Source organism: Haplochromis burtoni, unplaced genomic scaffold (assembly GCF_018398535.1).
Source record: "Haplochromis burtoni strain Fernald_Lab_line unplaced genomic scaffold, NCSU_Asbu1 Contig_72, whole genome shotgun sequence".
Lineage (NCBI taxonomy): Eukaryota > Metazoa > Chordata > Actinopteri > Cichliformes > Cichlidae > Haplochromis > Haplochromis burtoni.
This window is the reverse complement of record NW_024582433.1, coordinates 116,043-140,968: the sequence shown is the minus strand read 5'-3', so window position 1 is coordinate 140,968 and position 24,926 is coordinate 116,043. Positions and strand designations below refer to the sequence as shown.

Here is a 24,926-nt window from a genome sequence, read left to right as displayed (position 1 = left end):
CACACCAGCATGGAACACAAGAGCACAGTGCAGCAAACATACATCCAAGACACAAATAACAATAAAGGTCCACACTGTTCACGAACCCCGAGTCCCCGGAACCGGGTCCGTGACACATATACTGTAATATCATTAAAGGATTCAGAGAATTTGGATAAATCTCAGCACACCAGGGTAAAGTCTGCAAATTGTTATCGAATGGCTGTGTCCTTTGGCTGCTCATGTGGCACCAGATATGATTCTGTAGTGGAAAAGTGAAAAACACAGCTTGAGTTCAGAAACACTTCTGAAAACCTCTGCAAATAAAAACAAATGGTATAAAAATAAGATCCAGAAACGCTGCAGATTTCTCTCTGCCTCATCCTGTGGGCGATGAGCTGAAGGTGAGAAGGATGGTGGTCTTGTGGCCGGTGCACAGCTTAAGAGTATCAGTATCAGAAATGGTAATGGGGGGAACATTAGTGCACATGGTATATGTGACCTGCATTGTTGATGCTAAACAGTATGTACATGTTTTGGATATGGGTCTGTAGTAAGTCTGTAGTCCAGGTGCTAAACTGGCCTGCCTTTGGTTCAGACCTGTTGGAAACATTTGTTTCAATGTGAAACAAAAATAGTTTTGCAAATCTTTTGCATTTTACACAGTCGTTCAGCTGTTTTGGAAATAACTCTCTTTTGGAAAGGGGAAGCAAAAGTTGACAGTACTATTGTACAATATTACTGTACATGAAAGTATACATATTTCCCTGCAAAGAAGTGTGAGAAAACCTAGAGAATAAGGGCTATGCCTAATACTAGTGATATATAAATTAGAAGGAAAGGGAGCATGTTTATATCCCAGAGGTTTCCAGCAAAATCCCAGACAAAGATACTAGAAACAGTAAGTTGATAAGAAGAAAATGGCAGGGAGAGAAGAAGAAAAGAGGCGCGAAAGACAGAAGATAGAGCCTTTATTCATGGAGGAGACAAAGCAGACAGTAAATAAATGTGGGTCTTCCCCCAGAGTCCAATATTTTGGGCTTCACTCATAAGCATGTCACATTTGAAGGTCTGAGACTCCAAGGGGCCTGGTTCCACCATCTGAAATGCCACAGACTTGTTCTCAGCCACAAGCCCTGATGTCACTCCGCGCTGGATTTAGTCGCTGACAGAGATGGATGAGAGAGGGAAGAGAGGCATTAGAGGGAATCAGTGAATGGAAAATGCAGCAGTCTGACCAGAATTTACTGTCTGTCTGCAGTGCAAAGTAATTGCCCGATAGTTTAAGGTCAAAATCCAAAACAAAATGAACAATATTGGTACATTTTATAGTAGGCAAATCACTTGAACCTCTGAGCTGGGCTTTCTTAGACAGTCAAATTAATGAGCTGGTCACTGAAAACAAACATGCAGAGTTTTTAATTTCATGGGTTTAGTTCTTTCATTCTAATTCACACACATTTGTGTTTTATTTTATTATTCAATTTAACAGTTTCACAGTCCATAATCAAGTTATACTTAACATGTTTTACCACCGTGTGTTTCCAGTGAATGGTGGATGGTCGACATGGACAGAGTGGTCAGTGTGTAACAGCCGCTGTGGCCGTGGTTACCAGAAACGCACACGGAGCTGTACTAACCCAGCGCCACTCAATGGCGGTGCCATCTGTGAAGGGCAAGGCATCCAGAAGCTACCGTGTAATCCTCTCTGCCCAGGTATTAAAATGATAACACGCCCATGTGTACGTGGGCGTGTTGAGTTCAGGTGCACATAAACGAAATGCATTCAATTTGATGCGACTCTGTACGTTTGCACAAATTCCGCCCAGTTCGTGCGTCCACCGCACCCACTCCACCTGCTCGCGCGCTAAATTCATCTTCATCTTCTCATTTGCCATCTCGTTCGCTCGACCCTCATCTGTCCTGTCTGTTATGTGATAGTGGATGGCCTGTGGACAGAGTGGAGTAAGTGGTCCACCTGTGGGACAGAGTGCACCCACTGGAGGAGGAGAGAATGCAGCGACCCAGCACCCAAAAACGGGGGAAAGGACTGTGAGGGCATGGTGCTCCAGTCTAAGAACTGCACCGATGGGCTGTGCATGCAGAGTGAGTACCCGATTAATCCTCTGCGACTGTCTGACCTGCCAACAAAAGAAATCTCTTCACCCTTTGACCGGGACTTTCACTGTGCTCTTTCATCACTGCGCGCTGTGTTTCACGTCCTCACATAACACGCTCACCCTGTCCTCACCCAGTCTGTTTCACTTCGCTCATACATAAACAATAAGACAAGCCGAAACGCCTCTCTGTCCTCTGCACTTGATCTGTTTCTCTTTATTTTTATGTACACAACAGACAAAAGCGTTTTTGATCAAAGCAACATAAAATCAAAAACCACCACACATCTTCCTGTGTCAGTTCTATTGCAAGCATAAGTACACGTTTAAAAAAAAAGTACTTGGCCGCAAGAGGAAGCAATCTAACTAATTATCCTTGTCATAAGCTAAGAATTTGGGAGGTATATTTGAAAATAATAAGTCATTATGCACTAATTACACAAAAGGGGAGGGGGCACAAGGACTAAACTGCTTTGATTACTACCTTTACTGAAAAACTCTGGATTCCTGCGTCCAACGATAGGAAACACAAGGCCACAAAGTAGCACGTGTTTGGACTCGCCCTCTTTTCCGAGCTGGCCTTTATGTTCACTGTAAAGTGAACAAATACATATCATTTGGTATTACAATAACTTAAAAAAACGCAAAAGACATCCAGATGCACCAGCATTTTTCTTTCTTTGCTTTTACTTTGTCTTTCAAGTAGCAAACTAAAGCCAGTTTGTGGTGCAGCCAGATATTTTTCTGCAGGCAGAGAATTGTTTTCTTCTCCTCTTTGTTCCAGTGAAGTTAAAAACAGCCACGCACTCCAGTGAAGCCAACAATCCTGCTTCCTCTGCCTTATAACACATTCACAGATTAGAATCGAGCCGCAGTTGCTTTGATGCACGTTTGTGTGTATGTGTTTGCATGTGTGCCGCAGTATTATGTTGTTACAGGGTGAAACACCTACATCCTAAAACATCAAAACTAAACCAAAAGTGCTAGTAGTGATTCTGTGCCTTTAATAAAAAGAGAGAGTCTGTGAAAGGGAGAGAGCATCGCAGAGTAAGTGAATTAAACTCTGTGTCTAGTTGCATAAAATTCCTATTTAATAAACATCTCTGTAGGTGTAGGACTCAATCGCTGTCACAAATGCCTCTGTCGTGTGTATAACCTATTACAGATGGTGATGTGACACTAATAATATAACAGCAGCTCAGCTGCTAGATGTATGAAATTTGAGACAGCTAGCGACTGCTGTGTGCAGCAGATCTGAGTTTTTGCTGCACCATAAGGTTGTAAACTGCTACCTGTTGATGTGGTGTAGCGTGGGTTACATCTTCAGATGCAGATGGCTGGTGGATCTGTATGCCTCTGAAGTAAATGCCTGCCGTCACACGCATGTTCTATATGTGCTAAGGACGGTGTTCAGGAAACGTTTTAACATCAGAGAGAGGTTGCATTAGCTCATTACGAGAGGGAGCACATATGTAAACGGCATATAGAAGCACGAGAGAGAGAGAGAAAAAAAAATCAATAAGAAGGCCGTGACAGATGTGCTGTTATTTGTCTCTCTTCGTCTTGTTTTATTTCCCTCTGCAACACAACATATGTTCACCCCACACTTCCCTGCCCTTCTGTACGCCCTTTGCAACTCAGCCTACACCAAAAGCATTAGTTCTTGGTAGATTGATGGCTAGTTTTCAGAGAATATAAAGCCATAATGATATAGATTTAGGATCATTTCAGAGATTGATTTTCTTTCTTTTCTTTTTTTTGGGGAAGCTAAAAGGGTGAAGCCACTTATGTCAATGCTAATGACCATTTCCACAAGCATTTAGGAGAACGGCCCATTATCTGAAAGCTCATGTTATGGAAAATATGATTGGGAATGGAAGTTGTGTGCAATCTGAACTCACCTTGGACCGCTGGTCTGCTCCCTCTAGTGCAGGGCCGTGATCTGAGCAAACACGTGTCTGTGGATTCCATTGCAGCTTGATCTTATTTTCTGTTGTTTGAATTTATTTAAATCATTTCAATTGCAGTCCATCACCGAAATCCACCAAAGGAATTTGATAGACCAGACCTTGAAATAGAACGTGGTGCTCAGCTCCATCACTGCCTCCTGCAGAAATACAACTGACTCGCGTCAAAAAGAGTTGTTATAATTAACTTTGCAGCTTGTTTATCACATTTAGACTGTCAGGGAGTTTTCTGGGTGGGAGGGGTTGGATTTAACAAAGTTATGTGTCTTTAAATTGATCTAGAAAGGTTGCACTCTGCGTGTTTAGAGAGAAGTTCCCAACTCTTACACATGTAGAGTTTTCACTGTTCACTTAGCCTGACCTGTCTAAATCTCTTTTTTGCGCTCCCCCTGTGGTCTGCAGCTCTTGATACTGATGTTGTTTTTCAAGCCTTTGGTAACCCTGCTCTCTGACACGACATTTTCTCTGACATATTGATCTAGAGAGAGGGGAACACCGACTCCAGCAAGGGGACACGCTTCATTGCTATCGAACACCAGAGGCAGGACAGCCGTGACTCCTAAGCTTCAGTTCAGACTCTTAAGTTTCAGTTCAGCCTCCAAAAACCATAAAGTTATATCCTCTGTGTTTTATATGCGGTTTCAAAGATTAGTTAAAATGTCAATAAATATTATTTGTCATGTAATTAGCAATTTCATTAAACATAGAAGAGTAAGGAGCCTTTAAATAACGTGACAAATGACTTTCTCTTGCCCAAATGACAGTGTATTTCCCAGAGATTGGAAATCTGTCACATTCAAAGGAGTAATTGTTAAAACACAGACAATGATTTCCTGTACTATGCTTCCCTCTTCCTCTCCCAGCTCTGTGTTGCCAATAAAGAATAAACTTCGGCGATCTGACGTTTCCTTATGAGCCCACCCACTGAAGCATGCCTTTATGTCGGCTGTGCTGTAGACTCGGTTGGGCTGAATAGAAACTCCACAGGATGGGTTCAAATGGGCCATCAGTTAGACTGAATGCAACAGCCGACCTCCCCCTGCTCCGTCCCGGCATCCCGGTTGCCTGATTACATGTACACACCAATCCCATCTATCAGGCCATTGATTTTCCTGTCAGTCCACTTGTCTGCCTGTGGCTCTCTCCCTTTTCCAATAAGGACTTCATTGTTTGTATAGTTGTTTATGGATGTCCCAGGGAGACTGAATATTATGTGTGCTTGTGCACTATTCCTGGCTCTGTCTTTCTAGCCTGCTTTGCACTTCATTTCAGTAAAAAACCTGGCCACAACAAAAAACAACCAAGACCCCAGTTTGGGCCAAAAACACACACACATACACACATAAAAAAAACAACCTATCTTAGCTGAAGATTTTTCTAATCTCTCAATCGCATGTCTTCAACTTTCCACATCACTGTCCTTCAGCCCTTTTCCACTTCCTGCTTCCCTAACATAATCATTCCTTTTATCTCGCGCACTACCCTCTCCATCCACCTTCCAGTGACAGATGAAAGGCTGTAGGTTCTGCCGACTCGGCTGGAGCCCACACTTTATCAGCCCCTCCATCCCCCTCACCTGCCAGCATCAGTCCTGCTGCTGCTAAGGCACTAAGCCCAGTTGATGGATCGCGCCACTCTCTTACAGAACCTCCATGTTTCCCCTGCTCTCCTCATCCATCTCCATACACAGATATAGAGAGGAGGGGCCAAATCAAGAAAGATCGCTTCCCCGTGCCATCACTCCTACTCATGAGTTTGTTGCTGTCTCATTTGTTGAGTTTGTTTTTCTGTTGGAAATTTGATTTTCATCATCCCTCTCCCCCCCCCCACCCTCATCTTTCTCTCTTCCCTCCCCTTCTTCATACCTCTCGCTCTACTATCCATATCCGCTTCTCTCTTCAAGGTTCCTTATATCAGAAGTCCTCTGAGGCAAAAGACAAGAGTGATATTGGAAATTCATGTGAGTTATTGTTTTGTTTTGTTTTTTCCCCCCCATTTCGTTCTTTTTTCATTATTTCTGCATTCTTGTCACGTCTGCCTTTGTTTTGTTTTTTTTAAGGCATCTTTAATGCTTTAATGTGCACGACCTGAATTTGGAGTCTTACATACAGATTTTCCTTTTTAGCAAAAAGCAACATTTCAGAAATAGCCATTTTGCACTAAAAGCATAAAACAAAACACAACAACGTGTCCATAAGTAAAATGAAAAACAATGTTTGCGAATGTTCTTCTGTGTCCACCAGCGAGTTATTGTTGCTCTTCTGTTTTTTACTTCATAACCACCTCAGGATATGATCCGTTTTGATCGCCCTAACCCTTTCCTCGTAATGTGTCTGTGCTAGCAGGCTGCTTGTTTACAGCCACGCTACTATTCTCGAAGTAAGAGCTGACCCTGCTCTTTACCCTGCCGAACTTTGCCTCAGCAGCAGCTCATGCACTGTGTCAAGCAGACATTTTAACCTACCAGATAGTAAAGCTTTCGGAAATTAACATTGTTTATTGATCAGTTACCAGGCAAGAGCATAAACTCAATATAATATTTGCTGTGACCTCCATTTGCTTTAAACTATCACCAGTTCTCATAGAAATATCCTCAGTATGTGTGTGTGTGCATATCATATATATATATATATATATATATATATTTCAAAATTCTCAGCTAGAAGAATTTTTGTAGGTTGTTCTTGCGCAGTTCTTCTGTGGATTTCGGCTGCTTTAAGATTTTTGTCTCTTCATGTATAATTTAGGGCTGACTCAATGTTCTGGTCGGAGTGAGGGGCGAGGCTCTGTAAGACTGTTGCTTCTTGGTTTTAAAGGTCTTTGTAAATCTGTCTGTTTTTGGGTTGTTGTTAGTTTAAATGTGACCTTTTCAAAGAGCCCATTTGTTGGTATGTGCTATGGTTAAGAATTTGCACATCTATGCTGATTTTTTTTGGGGGTGGGGGCATTATTTTCCATCTCTCACCCATCCCTTTGTAAATTTTTGCAACCTCGCTGAGAATGAAGTGTTCAATAATCCCTTTCAGTTTCATTTCTTGTACTTTCCAACAATGGCTCATGTTCAAAGCGATGTATTAATCTAAGTGATACGTTTTAATGCGTACACTTAGCAGGTTGCTGCCTTTATCATCAAAGCATGAATAGAAGATTATTCGACTGAGGGGATATATGTTAAATAACTGCGGGGAAGCTTGGCAGAGGGAACGCAGTGAAATTACATTTTCAAACTTTCATCACTGACTCCCTGCTCTGTTTTCTGTTTGTGTCTGCGCTAGAGGAAGGAGTAGAGGATGTATCTTTAATGCGATGTCTCACTCCAGGCTGAAAAGTCATGGCTGGGACATGCATGTCCTTCCTCACAGAAAACATCTATGGGAGCACTACAATATTAATACCCTTTTTCCCCACTTAAATTGTAGTCTTTCAATAAAAATTACAGAAATGATCTTTAATTGAAATGGAGGTCACTCTAAATATTATTCAATAGGGATTCATCAAGAAATTAAATGTAATATGATTTAAATAAGTGTTGAATAGTGGTCTTATTTAATTACATTGAAATCCTTTTTATGGAATAAACATCAAACCATAAGTTACTGAAAATGAAGCCAGAAAGAAAGTATGTGATTAAAATGACACAACGCGTGACTTTCACTTGTCACGAAAGCACTCTGCTCTTGGTTTCCTTTCGCTCCGCTCCTTTATCCTCCTTTGTGCACGAGAACACAAGAGACACAGACTGAGTGCCATCTGTATCCCTGAGACACACGAGGCTAATTTACACAAATGCTCGGCCATCATGCACGTCTTCAAAGCGCCCTGTATGGATTTATGGGTGACACTGCCATCTACTGGTGCAGATATTGTGCAATTTAAACACACACATCATCTCAAAAATTGTTGTGTCTGCCCGATCACAACACCTTTTTTGTTCTCCTGTTGATAAGAGTGTGTTTGTAAGCATTTGCTTTGGCGTTTGCCTTTCTTTGGACAATGACTTCACTTGTGCAATGTCCATGCATGTGTTGAACAATACGTGCATACATGCTCATACATGCCTTTTTGACATTTCGTGTCCTCCACATAAGAGCTTCACCCCCATTTGTCAACTTGGTGACAGTGAAGGACATTCCTTATCAAACACCAAAGAGAGTTCAGACTGTCAGTAGGCATCCATTAAAAGGTTTGATCTTTAATGAGAGCCCGTCTGAGTCTGTATTTCTAAAAGGCACATATATCCATGCCAGGCCTACTAATCACTGAGGCTTCTCCAGCTGGATAGTGGACAGAAAGTCTCTGGGAGGGAGACGGAGATGAAAGACAATTTGAGAAATGTGAGCCATGTCTAGATCTTATCTGCAGTGTGTAAGAACAAAAACAGAGACAGACTCTGAACTTCAGCACAGAGCATGGTAATTTGAAGATGAAAACATCGACATCTCTGTCTTCAGAACTTTTGATCTTGGTTCTGAGCAGAAATCTTTGTGTCACTGGACCGCGGTGGAACAGCCTTCTTTATTAATTGTGCTGTTTAAATGAATTTTTGTCACCATTTACTTTATTATATGGTTATTACATTGTTATTTTATCAAGGTCTTGCACATGACACAGTGCAGTATGTATTATTTCAAGAATTCTGAGGCCATTTTTAACATTCGCATACAAGATAGTGAACAGATGTTGGCGTGCCTTTTAGTGTGTCGCACATGTCCAAAGCAAACAGTGAAAAAAGGCCCGATGATGTGTGTCAAACTAAGTTGCCTGCATCATTATCTCGCCTCAGTTTTAACAATCAAGAGAGCCTCGTGTTTTTTTCATGAACTGTGTTTCCCACAGCAGGTCAGCATTAATCAAAAACGACTGGAGCTATACTTCGTGCATTTATTTCTCAGTAGATAGTTATTAATATCCGGCTCAATCGTAAACCAGGATATTACCCTGCTGATAATGGCTTCATCACAAGTCCTGCATACTGAGAGAAAAAGGCTTTATGTCATAAATGGAAGCATTACGAGATCTTAAAAGACTATTTTTTTTTCTGTCTGTGTTTTTTGTCTTTCGTCCCCAAACTCCTTCTCCAGTGGCCCCCACTACTGATGATGTAGCTCTTTATGTGGGTATTGTGATAGCAGTGATCATGTGCCTGGTTATCTCCGTCGTCGTGGCACTCTTCATCTACAGGAAGAACCACCGGGACTTCAGCTCTGACATCATTGATTCCTCTGCCCTCAACGGAGGGTTCCAGCCGGTCAGCATTAAGACCGCTCGCAAAGGTGAGTTATACGAGAGAGGCGTGTGTGAGTGTTTGAGCGTTGGTTTTTCTATATATCAAAATGTAACTGCATCTCAAATCGGTACATAAATAGATTAAACTTTCTTCTGTGTGAAAGGTAAGTGCACCTTTGCTGTCCTAGAGTTGCCCCCTTTAATCCAAGGAACTTTTAGATCCGTAACTGTGTCACTGGCTTAAAAATTTTACCATTTTTCCAAGTAAAAATCCCTTCAGTTGCAAGATATTTGAAGAAAAGGCCATTTGAATGGGATTCTATAGCCCTCCATTTGTTCTTTTTGAGCCCATTATTAGTGGATTTCCTTTTGTCATTAGTATAATTATCCTGTTAGTTTCAGCTTTTGGGCAAATGGTCTCACAATATCTTCATTTGCTCTTTGATATCATGAAGAATTAATCAGTCACTGCAAGCTGCCCAGTCCCAGATGCAGCTAACCCTAATCCATTACATTTGGTGAGCTGTTTTTGGTCTGCGCCAAACATTTTTATGTATTCTGACCAAACAGTTCTGCCCTCGATTCGCCTGTCTACATCACATTATTCCAAGACGTCTGGTTCGTACCTGTATGTTCACTGGCCAGCTGTGATTTTGCTCTAATGTTCTTTTTGGACAACTTTTCAACTTTTTCCTGGAACGCCTCTCACGCACGTCAGATTTTAAGATTTTTTGGTTGTATATTCAAGCACTTGCATCCCAACAGTTGCAAAATAAACCCACGAATCATGGGATCAAGTTTTCAAGCATTCCTTGATGACTTCTTTTTTGCATCAGACAGTCTGCTTTTGCTGTGGCAGCTGTTCCCACACATGGAAATAGCTATTATTTTACCAAGAAGTGTAATAAATTTAACAAATGAGGCAAAACTTAAATGCACAAAGTTTTGAAAGAACCTAATGTGCCAAATGTTTCCTCAAAACCTGCCCAAAAAACGTGTTAAAAACTGAATATTTTGTTTCCATAAAATTAAGATACAGAAAGTGGCTCCGTGTATTGTTGAAGCTTAAGCACAATTCAATCCTCTTTTAGTAAAGGTGTTGCTACTTAATGGTACAGACTCAGTTCAGCAGATTAAAAGAAATGCAATACTCGACCTTAGACACACCTGTGTTGTCAGGCATATGGAATGACTTTCATTAGTACTGGCATTAATAATAGCTTCATTATCTTCAAAACATTACCTTAACCCACTGAGACACGTCTGACTCTGGAGGCACGTGCGTCAGCCGTGGTGAAACTATTAAAATGCTTGCTGTTGTGATGGGAGGCCACATTATGCCCAGTCATTAAAGCACAATAAGGCCAGTCTCTGTGTAATTAGATTTGGACTGTTGATGCAGGACTTAAAGTAAGTTACATGCATGAGGACAGGTCACTGTGAACTGGCCAAAAAGACAGCAGGGAGAGAGACAGAAATATGTAACTGTGTTGTAAATGATTAGTGTGAGCTTTTGGAAAGAGAAAATAAATAAATAAGTAAAAGCAGAAGAGATAAAAATACAATGAAGAGACTAGAGATGAAGCTTTTTAATGTGGGACAATTCAAAAAGATAAACACCATCGAACAACAACCCTTGTTAAAGGTGCTGCTTCTGTCACCGCTCTTATAAAGTAAAGGATCATTTGAAGCCAAGCCTATTTAAAACAGCTCCCGAGCAGAAGGCACTTTGGTTAAAGAATCTACCAATATTCAAGCTTTTTCATTTATTTATTATTTTCTAAAAGAAATCCAAACTCTGAAACTGTATAATGAAGCTGAATTTATATGAATAACATTATATTTAAATCATTTTACTTTCTGTTGATTATATATCCTTAACATTATCCTTCACCTTTACAGATATAGTTAATATATTAAGTATTATGATATAGTTCGATGTTACTGTGGGGTTTTTCATATTTCATATGTTTGATCCACCTGATCATGACAGAAACAATTGGTGGTGATTTAAAAAACAGTGGTGTTGGAGGAATCATATAAGCTGATCCACTTTACTTCCACCTTATCTCTGTCTTTCCTAAAGTAGCCTACTAAAAGCTGTAATTTATGTTCTATATATTGTATGAAGCATGCATAAAGCACGTCACACACAATTTGCTGTGAAGAAGATAATTCATGGGTGGAAATGACACATCCTCCACAGTGCTCAGTGCAAACAAGGGTTAAATTGGAATTTGTAATGTTGGGGAGGGGGGGGTCCCTTATTTCAGTGTTGCCATCGGTGCGCGTGCTGTGTGCAGGAGCAACAGTGACAGGGGAAATATCCCTACATGCAAAGAAAAATTAGCGTGATTGATCTAATTTGACAGAGTATGTGAACTATAACAAGGTCTGATCTCCGCTGACAGCTCTCTGCTCTGAAATGTGGCAGTGTGTAACAAATTCTCATGTCTCTGTGTCAAATACACAGTAGGAAAGATGGTGTAGGAACTGGTGTTTGAATAGAAGAACCAGTTAAGGGAATCATTGAGATTTTGCGTTTTACGGTGCTAGACACAGGCATTAATGATGTGCTAGGAGATGATTGTGTTAGCTTTAATTACCAAGAAGTGGTGCAATTTGAGTTTCTGTGATATTTTGCTCAAATCTTGTTTGCTGGTCATGACATTTTGACTTGAGCTTAAGCCTGCAAGCCACGTTAATGCGACACTTAGCTGAGATTATCCCTTGTTAAGTAGGTCTCAGTTTCATCCTGCAGTCCGTGGCACCTGTGCAATCTAATTAACAAAAGAGGGGGGAGGGGGGTTATCTGAAACCTGGTTTTGGGGGAAACCTGAGGAAAATATACAGTTTTATATGATGAGAGCTGAAGCATATTTTGTTTAATTTCCTAATACAGATTGTGAACATATGGGCCATACATTCTTGGAGATAGATGTTGCAAAACATGCCCTCCAGTGACACACTAGTACTTGCACTACTTCTAGTTTATTACTGGAACAACTTTTCTGACTCTCATTAACATTTGCATCATTTAGAAACTTGTGAGGGGGTGGAGACAGTGGAGAAGCTGGAGGACAGAGAGGCCCCCACTGACCCTCGCTCCACCCACTCAGTCCAGCTATTGAACATTTATCCTACTGGGTAAACCGAACATTCACGATGCCATCTGTTACTCATAAATCACAGCTGCACCTATAACTTCTCTGACTGAGTAATGTTTCTTGGTGGTGAAGTGGACCTCCCTAATGAGTAAAAAACAAAAAAGCCGTGCTGCAGTCTCACTGATTGCTGCCAGCAGTTCATTTCCTCATGGATATATAGGCTTCAAGTTAGTTTCTTCCTGATTCCTTTCCCAATACATGTGTTAAGACATTTATTCTGCTTTACCCATGTTGTTTTCTTTCCTTTTCAGCTGATCTCCTATCAGCACCCCCTGACCTGACCTCAGCAGCTGCCATGTACCGCGGCCCAGTTTACGCTCTCCATGACGTGGGTGACAAAATACCCATGACCAATTCTCCTCTGCTTGACCCGCTCCCTAACTTGAAGATTAAGGTGTACAATTCTTCAGGCTTAGTGACTCCACAGGATGACCTAGGAGGAGAATTTTCCTCTAAACTGTCACCTAAGCTGCCGCACTGCCTACTGGACAACGGTGACAACACAATGGGCCGGCGCACACAGACCCAGACGTTGCTCCGCACCAGGGATCCATCATGCACTGCTCTGGGCTCGTTCAGCTCCCAGGGAGGACAGCTTATTGTGCCCAACTCAGGTACTATACTAGCCAAAGATAGGTAGTGATTTTCCATATTTATATATTTTTATTTTATAGGTGATTCAGTTGGATATCAAGAAAAAATGTTGCATATTTCAAAGTATGCAGGAATGTAAAAAAGAAATAGTTTAAAAAATGAATAAACGAGCTTAGGTTCATGAAAAGCAGCATCTGCTACTTCCAGCAGATTCTATCAGTGTTCGTCTTAAAACTCATTAGCTGTCTTTTGTGAGTTATGATTGGAGCCACGTTTTTCATTCACTCAGTGGCACATCAGCATTTAGTAATAGCACCTCCACTTGTGTGGATGTGCATGTGTGAATGTCTATATGTGTGCACATAGTGAAAGGAAACTCCTCTCATTGTATAGCCTGATAGGAAATGAAATATACCATCAGCTTTTCTCATCGTGTCCTTAAATGTCTACTCTTGTTTCACTTAATAATGTGCTGGTGATGATGATCTCGGCCCATGTTTCCCTTAAAGATCTTCCCTTAAAGATCCCATTTTAAAAAAACATTAAAAGAAACTTCAAACACAAAACTTGCTGGTGTCTCCACTGGATTTCTGCCAGTCTCATAGTGATGACAAGACTCCGGGAAGTCACTATGTCTGACCAGGAAATGATCTGGCACATAATACCCTCCTCATAAAAGTGCAAGTTTACATTATTTATTTTGATTAGTGAACATTAGAGGTTGTGGTAGAGCCAGGCTGGCCGTCTCCTCCTGTCTTTATGCTGGGAAAAGTTTACTGGCTGCAGATTTTCTTTGATTTAGATTTAGTTAACATGTTTGACAGTGATATCAAACTTGCCATCAACTCTCTGCAAGAAAATACATTTCAGAAAGTTGCTACCTCCACCAAGGAGGTTATGTTTTTGGTAGGGTTTGCATGCATGCGTGTCATTCTGTCTGAATTCTGATAAAACTTTGCAGGAGTGTATAGTGGGGTCAACTTAGCAATCCATTCAAATTTGGCTTACGTGCGCCAAGGTCTTCAAAGTCAAGTTCATGATTTATTGGTTCAAAATTGACAGAAAGCCTTTTAACTATAAACTGATTCTTACAAATCCGGTGTGTACTGTCAACCTCTAGAAAGATTTCAAATATTATGGCATATTTGACCTCTGACCTCTCCTTCAAGGAAAAGGCTATGAATAAGCTAGGAAATAAATATGAAAAATTAAAAAGGGTAAATTTAACTAGGAAGGAATAAAATATAAATTAAGGTTAAAAATGAAATAACTGTACAACACAAATTAGAATGAAGGGTAAATTTAACTGGGAAAGAATAAGATAAAATATATAAATTAAAGTTGAAAATAAAATAACTGTACAACAAAATACACAATACACAGTATGGAACTATATAAGAATGTATGAAGAAATATAAATAGATAAATATATATATACACAATAACAGCAGCTGTACAAGTATTAACTGGAAATGAGCTGCCTAGTTAGTTATAAATATACTGTTGTATAGTATTATATAATTAGCTCAAGCTATTTACAAATCATTACCTATTATCCATTACCTACTCCTACACACACCTACATGTTTCTGTAGTCAAAGTAAACATGTGTGATTCTACCCTTAACTGCCTTTTACAGCACTACAAACTTCTTAAAGTACATTTAAACAGAACAAAGAAAACAAAATTAATATATACAAATTACAGTGCTTTTCCCTTAAAAGTAAATACTGGCCAGAGAGTGAGCTGCCTCGGTGAAGGTTTATGCTCCCTGAGTGCTTCCTGTTTAGAGATTGCTTTTACTCAAAGCTTAGCTTCATTTCAGTTGTTAATAGAAGCTCGTTTTCTCCCCTGGAAAAAAGACTTGCCACCCATAAGTCAAATTTTCAGTTTATTATCTCTAGATTTCAAGTTGGGTATCTCAAAATTGTGACTTTCTGACTTAAGCAAGAAGCAAGAGGAAAAAAAACCTCAAAATTGGATTTTAATGGCAAATTTTATTTTATTTTTTTCTGGGGCTCAAACAAACTTCCAAACTTGTTACACTTGCTCTCGCTGTCAGTGCAATATGAAGATTTCAGTATGTGAGAGCTTAAATATAAAGAGCTCTTCAGTAAAGTGAAAAATACAAAACCATTGCAGCTCTCAGTAGACACGGCAGTTCAAATCAACCATAAATGTTAACTTAAGAATTGTTAATCTTTGCAAACCCCAAGCAAACCTCTCAGTAAAAATAAAAGAATTCTTTTTAAAGCATGTGCAGTATCATTCAATACTTTGCTGTCTGAAGCAGTATATCCCTGATGATCTGCGACTTTGAAATAAGCTAAGCCATGTGCAGCCCATCAGCATATTGACTGCACGTAGTATGACAAGAGTTGATGGATACCCAAGGTGTGTGCACCAGAAGTGCTGGAGGTGTCCCGTTTCAGGCAGCTTACATTAGCCATGCTGTCCTCACTTCAAACACATGCAGACTGTTTGTAACGCGCCGCAGATGCATGCTGACAGGCAGAGGCAAACTAGCAGTGACATTAAAGGATACGCAGACTTCTCACATTTCTTAAATTTCTCTCTTTTTTTTCATTTTGATAACTGTAAAATGTTCTCAGCTGTTGGCTGCGCTCAGCCACCTCATCATGTTACATAGGAATAGGGAGAGGAAAGAGCACATTTGATATTTGATCTGTTTGTGAGTCTGGGTAATGAAATATTTTGTGGTGCTGTCACTGTGGCTGTTTGGTATTTTGCATCTTAAAATGCATTTCTCATCTCTTTGAAGCTTTGCTGTGAGGCAGAGTAGCAGCGCGCGAGACGTTCCCTTGGCAGAGTTGTGATTGCCTCGCTAGCTAGCTGGAGAAGCTGTCTGTCACCTTTTGAAAAGTTCAGTACAAGGACATGGGAAATCAATGAGCTATCTGAGATCCCTCCCCCACCACCACTCCAGAGAGAAGCCATGTGTGTGTTTGTGTGTGCGTATGCATGATGGAAATTGGGGGTTAGGCTTCTAAAAAACGCACACGCGCGTATCGGATAGGACATCTTATCGAATAAATCTGAGATGGAAAAATGTAAATCGCGCCTGCTGCAGCAATATGCCAAGGCTGTGACGAGCAAAGAGATCATTGATTTTTAGAAATGAAATTCCACATCATTTCCTGATACCATAAAGGAAGGTGGTAAAATTACATAGTTGCTGTGTGTGGGACTGAATTATTATTGTGTTTATCCAGGAAAAATATTCATTTGAATAAAATGAAAAAAAAAAAAATCAATTCATATCCCTGTAGTTGTGCAGCACTGCATGAAGACACACTAGTTAAATGTAAAATTATAATTTACCTTTCTATATTTGGAGTAGCCAGGATTCACCAGCCTGTTGGTCTCACTCTCTATACTCTCACATTCTTACAAAAGTCTCATAACAAGCACTGACAGTATAAAGACACCTCTGTCAACTTATCTTTTTTTTTTTTTGCTTTTTGCTTCCCAGGGGTTAGTCTGCTAATTCCTGCAGGGGCTATTCCTCAGGGCAGAGTGTATGAGATGTATGTGACAGTTCACAGGAAGGACAACATGAGGTATGCAACGACGCCCCAGAACCTTATTTGCTGCTGTCAACCGCTCCGTGTCACACATACATACTGAGAGTGCCATCAGATTGTGGCTAAATATTGTATGTATGCTATCCCTGTGCGCCTCCAGGCCCTCGGTGGAAGATGGCCAAACGGTGCTCAGCCCCATGGTGAGCTGCGGACCCCCGGGGACCCTGTTGACTCGTCCGGTCATCATCACCATGCATCACTGTGCCGTGTGCGATGGCCAGCAGGACTGGCTGATCCAGCTCAAAAGCCAGTCGCCGCAGAATCAGTGGGAGGTGAGATGTGAGATTCACAGAGAAATTTGTGCTACAGTAGACTGTATCTATCGACTGCGCTCGAGTTTCAAAAATGGGCTTCTGACGGTCGCACGCACACAAGAATTGAAATTATGTGTTTACAAGCGAATCTCTGCTCAGTGTGTCAGCGAGCAGTGAAAAAGAAAAGATGCTGTGAGAAATAAATCCATGATATGGCATGGGAGAACTGATAGGATGGAGGAGGTGAAAGGGATCAACGTCCCCTGCGTTGTTTGTCCAACTTATAGTAGTACTCAAAGTAAACCCCTGCTGCACCTAGGAGCTGAAATAGTACATCTCTAATAGCAGGGAATGGACTGGGACTGTTTTCTTGCCCAGGCTGTTTCCTTGTACCTTTATAACGGCAGGTTTTTCATCAGGTGTGAACATGTATGGGGGTTTTTCTGTTCGTGTTGCTTTTTTTTCAAGTCTTCCCTTTTGCTGTTTTTGTCAAACACACTGATGCAGAAATGGACCAATTACCAAGGGATCATTTGCAGAGAAACTTGAAACAAATCTGCTTGTTAGGAGGGAACTTTGTTAGAAATGTGCCAGGTGGTCAGCTTACCTCCAAAACATATCTCTCAGCACCTCACCTGACGTCGCCGACCTTCTTGCGGGCAGCTATCAGCATCTTTTCTTAGCTGTCAAAAGAAAAAAAGTCTTCCTTGTGGTTTTTAATTAACTTTCTACTCAAACCTTTTTAAGGAGAAAGGCTAAAGATAAAAGCATTTAATAAAGGTTAGCAGGAGCAGGGCGCAGTACAGGAAGCATAATGAAAGGCAATGCTTTAGTGATACGTAACACGACTCCAGTCTATCCAGGCTTATTGCATAAATGATAAGATGATAATCAAAATGCATATTACTCTCAGGAAGGCCATGTCCAAATATATAGCATCAGTCTATACCCAATAATAAGGCCTTCTGTCAGATCATCATTAAAAAGTGACTTAAATAATGTAATTTTCAGCAAGCCCTTGCATAATTTCCTCTTGCTGATGCGATGGCATTACTTACAGAGCCGAGGAAAAACTGCCCAACTGGCCCCCACATGCCTTCGTGACATTGATGAATTACTTGGACACAACCAATAAAGCTCAGTGTAAACTGAGGATTTTTAAAGAAGAAATGATTCCTGATTACATCTCCGTCCTGCCACAAACGCAGATGGTAATATGTGATGTGACGGCGGCTTCCTTCGTATGAGTTTCCTTTTCCCTCTGAGGCCAGCCTCGGCGCTGCATGAGTGAAATATTGCTTTATATGACATGCTCTGTCAAAATGTGTTTTCATCACTGCAGTGGATACAGGAGAGATGAGCTCCTCCAAAGGAGTTTTTCACGGATATTTATATTGAGAATAATCAGTTCCGTTGGCGTCTGGGAGCCCGCAGCCCTCCCCAGTTGATGCACGCACGCACACACCGATTCACACACAATCTCATGGTGTTGTGATGATGATGAAGATGGCGTGTCATATAATGAGGAACATGTGGGGATTTCTGCTTCAGTAACTCTCCTACTTAAAATCCTCCCACGTCTACATGGGAGGGGAAAAAAAGCCGGCTGATGAATTTTTGACTAAATTAACGTTTGTATGTTTGTATGTTTAATTGTTTCTGCCTGCACACAGTGCTACATATGAAGCAGGGCCACTTTTTCACTGTGCGTTCCAATTATCCCCCAATAAGGATCCCTAGTGCCATCCCACAGGAGCAGTTAAGAGTCTAATGATCTGCCATAATACTGCTGTTAAACGGCCTAGCTCACAATAAAATGCTGTAATTCCTCTTCTGTCTCTCATAATAGGCTGAATTAATACCAGTGTGCCACTCTGTGAGAGTGTTTGGATTAGAGCGAGAACGACGGAGAGACGGAGAGAAAGAATAAGCGAGATGAAGAGAGATGAAGAGAGGGTTAAAGAAAAAGAGGGAGAGTCGCAGGAGGCTCCTCAGACCTTGCAATCCTAATGAAAGAGAAATGTGTCCTGGCATTGGTGTCGTTACAGGGGTCAACTGCAAATAGTCGGGATACTTATGCTTCCATTTTCCCCGTGAGACAGTCTCAAATATTAGTAATACACACACACACTAACTGTTACTTCCAGAGTACACGGCTTCTGTGAAAAGGTCAGGACATTAATTGTGCTTTCTACATTAAAATGCGATTTAAATTCATTCTGTTTCAGTTAAATGTGACTGAGCACATTTCTGTGTGGCAAAAAAGCAACACATGTACAAGTTTAGCTATTAATTACCCAGTGGCAAAGATTTCATGTAAAAAATATGTGGTTTTCACTAATTAGCCAATCCAATTTAACATTTACAAATCCACACTTGAGGCTTTTAAATACACTCTTTTAAATACACAGACTCACTACTGTAGGCCAGTTAATATATGCATAACTCCACGCAATATACTATACAGTAACTCTGTAGTCTAGCGGTTAACAATAACATGTAAAAGATCACACAGTAGTTCAAGACCAGGAGGAGACACAAATCCCAGGAAGGGCTGTAACAGGAAGTGCATCCACAAGAAAAATCTGTGGTGACCCTTTAATAAAGAGGTAGCTGAAAGAAAAAGAAGACACTGTACCGATTATTTATCTAATCGGTTTCAAACATGGAATTCAGCAACAAGCTGTGACATTTTCTATTCTTTTGATAAAATTGCTGCATATTTTCCAGTTTTTCTGCAGATGTACAAATAATGCAAGAATATGGTTCTCACATAGGTTTCCCTGGACAACATGCATTAAACCGTTTACAGTTGCTGTTCTCCTGAAAGCCACTTTGCAACCCTCCTCTGTACCGTCACCTCCTTTTCATGCTGTGTTTGAGGTAATCAGGGTGATGTTTGTTGAGGTCTACTCTGGGTCATTTCTATCTTGGGAAACAGCTGGGGAATTATTTCAACCACTGGACAGAGAAGTAACGCGTTACTGTAATCCGATTACTTTTTTCGAGTAACGAGTAAAGTAAGGGATTACTATTGCAAAAACGGTAATTAGATTACCGTTACTTTCCCATAGGAACGCTGCGTTACTGCGTTACTAAAACCGTGATTTTTTTTGCGAGAATGTCTCATGACAGTGACGTAAGCGAGTGCGACGTTGTGACAACAGCTGTGTACAGATCAACAATGGATAATATATCGAGTGCGGGAGAGAGTATGAGCGTGCAGCGTTTAAAGCATGGAAGTACTGACCTTACTTTGAGTTTGACTCCATAAAAAGTGACAAAAACATTAGCGTCCGTTGTGCGTGGGAAGAAAACTTCTTTTTACAGCGAAAAAAACCCCTAAACTTCCAAGCAAGCACGAGTAGCTACGACGTAATGGGAAACTCACAGAGAAACTTGCGGATTCTTCCACTGACCGCTGCGGCACACCTGCACCAGGGTAAACCTCCGCCTACCCCACTCCTGCTTTACAGGTGAAAATAGAGCAACAGGACCGCTGAGTCTTTGACTTTATTTATTTTCTGCTGTGTTTTACTTGCATCTATTTGAAAGACTGAGTGTAAACACAAAAAATATTTTATTTTATGTGCTGGAATGTGCAGAAAATAGGTTTAAATGTTAAACTAATTTCTTCCAGTCAGAGAATGTTGCATATAATTAATTTTTGCTTGATGCATAAAGTTAAAAGATTAAAACTAATAAAACAAGTTTTAAAAAGAGACTTTTCCATTTGATTACATTTTGTATGATGGATTATGTAGAAAAAGTAGAATTGGGCTGAAAGATCTATCGCTTTATCACCTCTTCAGGTTGTAAATCGTGTTTTTAAAAAGTAACTAAGTAATTAATTACTTTTGAAAGTAAGTAATCAGTAAAGTAATGGGATTACTTTTGGGGGGGAAGTAATCAGTAATTAGTTACTGATTACTTTTTTCAAGTAACTTGACCAACACTGCCACTGGATGCATTTCAGAGGCTTTACTCTTGATTTATATGCTTTTGACTGAGTAAGTCAAATTTATGACTTCAAAACTTCATCTGAGCTTCTTCATTTCACGTGAAAGAAAATAATTCAAATTACGTCAATCTTATATTTTGCTCCAGTGGTCCAATGACAATTGTAGCTACACAGTGCTGTGCAGGTCGAGGGATTTATCCCTCTCATAGCACTGTAGGCTCAGGCATTCAACATTCTTCCTTTGCCAATGTATTCCTCAGTTCAGTGAATTTCATATATTTGATCCATGATGCATGTCCTCTGTGTAGCTCTGTCATGCTGGCACGCCCTGTCATGTGCGTGTATATATACATATGCATATATATGAACAGAACTGTGACATCTATAGCACTTTCTACACTGCAACATGGACACAATTTTAAGGTTTACGCGCGTATGCAAACGCAGCACTGCAGGCTACTTGGGGTTTAATATCTTGAATTATCCAAGGACACTTCAGCATTGTATGCAGGAGTTGGGGATTAAACCACCGACCACAATCAGCCCTATGCCATTAAAAACAACAAGGTTTTTGGGAGGTCATGGGTAACCACTGAGCAATGTGCAGGTCCATCTATGAAATGTAACTGAAACAAGAAGCATTACCTGTGCAAATGAAAAAGCAACTTCAGAGTACTAAAGTCGACTTCTAAATAGTTGAACATGCACAATTTGACACTAAAATCATTCATAGATGCAAGTCTTGCTTACTTTATGTAAAGAAAAATTATATTTTCTGCCTTTCTCATCAGCCATCATGAAAATGACTGCAGTTTTCAAATGGCTAATGGGCTCGATCAAAAAAGTAATCAAAAGAGAGCATACATGCCAGTTTTGGTACTTGTATCTATCTCTGAACATTTTTGCTGTAATGTGAAGTTATCTGCTTCACGAAACAGATCAATACAACCAAATAGAAATGACAGCTGTAGCAGTATTGTGCGAGCAAATGGAGATATGTAGGGAAAATTGGATATGGCATATTTTGCTCTAGTCAAAAATCGTATTAACCATGCAACACTTCTATTTTTTGCTTGATACATACATAACAAAACCCAGGCTTATTCTTCAACATTCCTCTTTTTTCCCCTTTCTCCTTGTCCACGCTCTAGGATATAGTGGTAGTAGGAGAAGAGAATTTCACCACACCTTGCTATATCCAAATGGATGACGAGGCTTGCCACATCCTGACAGAGACGCTGGGCACCTACTGCCTCGTCGGTCAATCTCTCAGCGCTGCCACCACTAAGCGCCTCAAACTAGCCATCTTTGGCCCCGTCACCTGCCCAGCCATGGAGTATCACATCAGAGTCTACTGCCTGGACGACACACAGGACTCACTCAAGGTAAATGCGCAGCACGCTGTACTGAATGTGTGCATAGCCTTTGTCTCATTATTTGTATCACTGAAATGAATATAATTGTGATTTTTTTTTTCCCCGCTGTAACTGAATTGTTTATGCGCAAGCACAGCCAGCAGATGATGTGTGGGAGGCAGAATGAGAAATCTTTGTGTTGGTGTGTCACAATAAGGAGATACAAGCGCCTGTATTTGAATAACGTAGCTGCTGCAACAACACAAAATAAGCCACATATATCCCTCCTTCTCTACTGTTGTCTCATCACCTCAATTCTGTTTAATACCTTCATGCGCCTGCATGAAGGAAAGATAAGGAAGGATTATTGTACTGAGGAGGGATATTGAACACAGTTATTAAGTTTGGGAATGAGTAATGAGAAGTGATAGTGATCCTGCTGCAAGGACACAGAAGTTGATTTCAGGTTTGCATGTCTAGATTTAAGTTTGTAAAGCCCTGCGGATGATTATAACGTAATATTTTATTAAAAACGAATCATTTGTAAATGTACTTGTGAGAATTCCCCAGAGACTATTATCACAGGAATACAGCAGCAGTTTGTCTGCTTTTCAACTGGTATAAAGAAGAAGCTTTTTGAGGTCGGTATAGATGGTGTCCTTGCTAATCAAGCTTGCTTTTGTTTATTTAGGAAGTCCTTCAAATGGAGAAGCAGATGGGTGGGAAGCTGTTGGATGAACCAAAGACTCTCATCTTTAAGGACAGCACCCACAACCTGAGGCTTTCCATCCATGATGTTCCCCACACATTATGGAAGAGCAAACTGCTAGCCAAGTACCAGGTAAACTGCTCATTTTACTCCTTTTTCAGTAAAAGGCCATGCACAGTGTGCCACATGGTTTCTCCCACCGATGTAACTCCTCTACACTTTCCACTTCTCTGCAGGAGCTTTCCTTTCAGCAGGTGTGGAGCGGCTCACAAAGGAACCTCCACTGCTGCTTTACCCTGGAGCGCTTCTCTTCCAGCACGGTGGACCTGACCTGCAAAATATGTGTGCGCCAAGTGGAAGGAGAAGGACAGATTTTTCAGCTGGACACTACACTGTCGGAGGTAGCGTTTGATACTTGGAGTAAACATCCCCCCCCGGCCCCTGCAGGTGGATGCTGGGCCGGTGGAGGGGTTGAAGCAGCAGGCAGTGATGCAGGGCATCAGCACCACTGACTTGTCAGAGGGAGATTGGAGATTTTGGAGCCTAAAAATAACAATAAATTGGGTGGGGACGGTGTATGACATGAGGAGAGTGAAGCATGTAAATGTGTAGGACAGTCAGGCTCAAGTTGGATGCCAGACCTTTAAGTATAACAAATTAAATACCATCTGATTTCATTATATTCACATAAAAGAGCACTACACGACTAGCACTACAGGCTGAGGAAAAATGCTTGTATTTGATTTTGTAATGAACTCTTTCCCTCCTAATGCTTTCACTTGATTTATAAAGGCTTAAAGTAATTATTCACCTTGACTGGATACGGGGCATAGCCTTCGAAATTATAATGGAAACCTCAAAGGTCTGTGCGACTTTTGTGCTCTGCTTTCACATGAATTTTGCATCCAGAGCTGTTTTGACTCTTCCCCTCCACCTCGCCCTCATTGTCCTTCCACCGAGCCAGACGCTCAGAATGAATTTAACCTCGTTTCCATTTCCTCTTCCCACTTTTTGCAACGTTCACAAAAACTGGCAAGGTGTGAGACAGGGGAGTTTCAACCATGCCGCCTACATAGAGTCTTGCTTATGACAAGAGAGGAGCACAGGAGGGTATAATAAGCCTGTGTCGTCCCCCCCCAGTCATGCTGCACTTGCTTTACAAAGGCCATCTGGCTAGGAGAATAGAGCTTGAGGGATGGAGGAGCACTCATGCTTTGTGCTCAGTAATGAGATAAATTACAGTACATACAGTGCAGAGCTGTGTTACTGCCTGGCCTTGGTTCATTTGTCTCTGGGTCTTGATCTGGTTTCTGTAGCCAGACATCCAGTGCTTAATCCTCCAGATGCAGTATATTTAAAAGAAAATCACTCAGCTTGCATCAGTAAATGGATGGCGACGCAACGAAGGGTTTTCAATTTTTTTTATGGCACCTGGAAAAAGAAATTTCCTGTGCTACAAATCCATTTGAACTACATTATGTTTCATTTTGCGAGGTGTTGAATTATGTCCAGGCAGTCTGCAAACTAGGGGGGGAAAAACCACAGCTACAGTCTGTGTCTCTGCTTTAATCCCTCTCATTCTCTCTTTACAGGATTCCCAGAGTATTGACACATCCCTGCTGGATCCTGCCAGCAACATCACGACACTGGTAGGGCCAAATGCCTTTCGCATCCCTGTTTCTATCCGTCAGAAGCTGTGCGGCAGCCTGGACGCACCGCAGACCAGAGGCAATGACTGGAGGATGTTGGCCCACAAACTCAAGCTTGACAGGTGGGTTGACAAACAATGAAAAGTGTGAAATGGTGACTTACATTTAGGACCTCTGGGATCACAGTCTGGCCACAGAAACAGGCTTTACTTTAAAGTTAAATAGTTTAAACAAAACTATTTTTCTGTTAATATAGACAACTAAAATGAAATATATTAGAATTTGTTTTAAAAAAGTAATTATTCATTTATCCATCCAGCAGGCCAGCCATCAGTACATCTTA

At 40.9% G+C, this 24,926-nt stretch overlaps 1 protein-coding gene across 3 annotated transcripts in view; it reads left to right on the top strand.

Annotated features, from left to right (window-relative positions):
• unc5c (unc-5 netrin receptor C) overlaps positions 1-24,926 on the top strand; it is a 136,631-nt gene that overhangs the window by 106,963 nt on the left and 4,742 nt on the right. Inside the window, exons 6-16 of one of the 3 annotated variants that reach the window (XM_005941560.3) lie at positions 1,528-1,695; positions 1,921-2,085; positions 5,967-6,023; positions 9,145-9,336; positions 12,708-13,070; positions 16,544-16,631; positions 16,756-16,927; positions 22,022-22,255; positions 22,917-23,066; positions 23,171-23,335; positions 24,527-24,705. In XM_005941560.3, the coding sequence (XP_005941622.1) occupies positions 1,528-1,695; positions 1,921-2,085; positions 5,967-6,023; positions 9,145-9,336; positions 12,708-13,070; positions 16,544-16,631; positions 16,756-16,927; positions 22,022-22,255; positions 22,917-23,066; positions 23,171-23,335; positions 24,527-24,705 (1,933 nt within the window). The remainder of the gene's footprint in view (positions 1-1,527; positions 1,696-1,920; positions 2,086-5,966; positions 6,024-9,144; positions 9,337-12,707; positions 13,071-16,543; positions 16,632-16,755; positions 16,928-22,021; positions 22,256-22,916; positions 23,067-23,170; positions 23,336-24,526; positions 24,706-24,926) is intronic. The other 2 variants (XM_005941561.3, XM_005941562.3) reach the window with 2 other exon arrangements.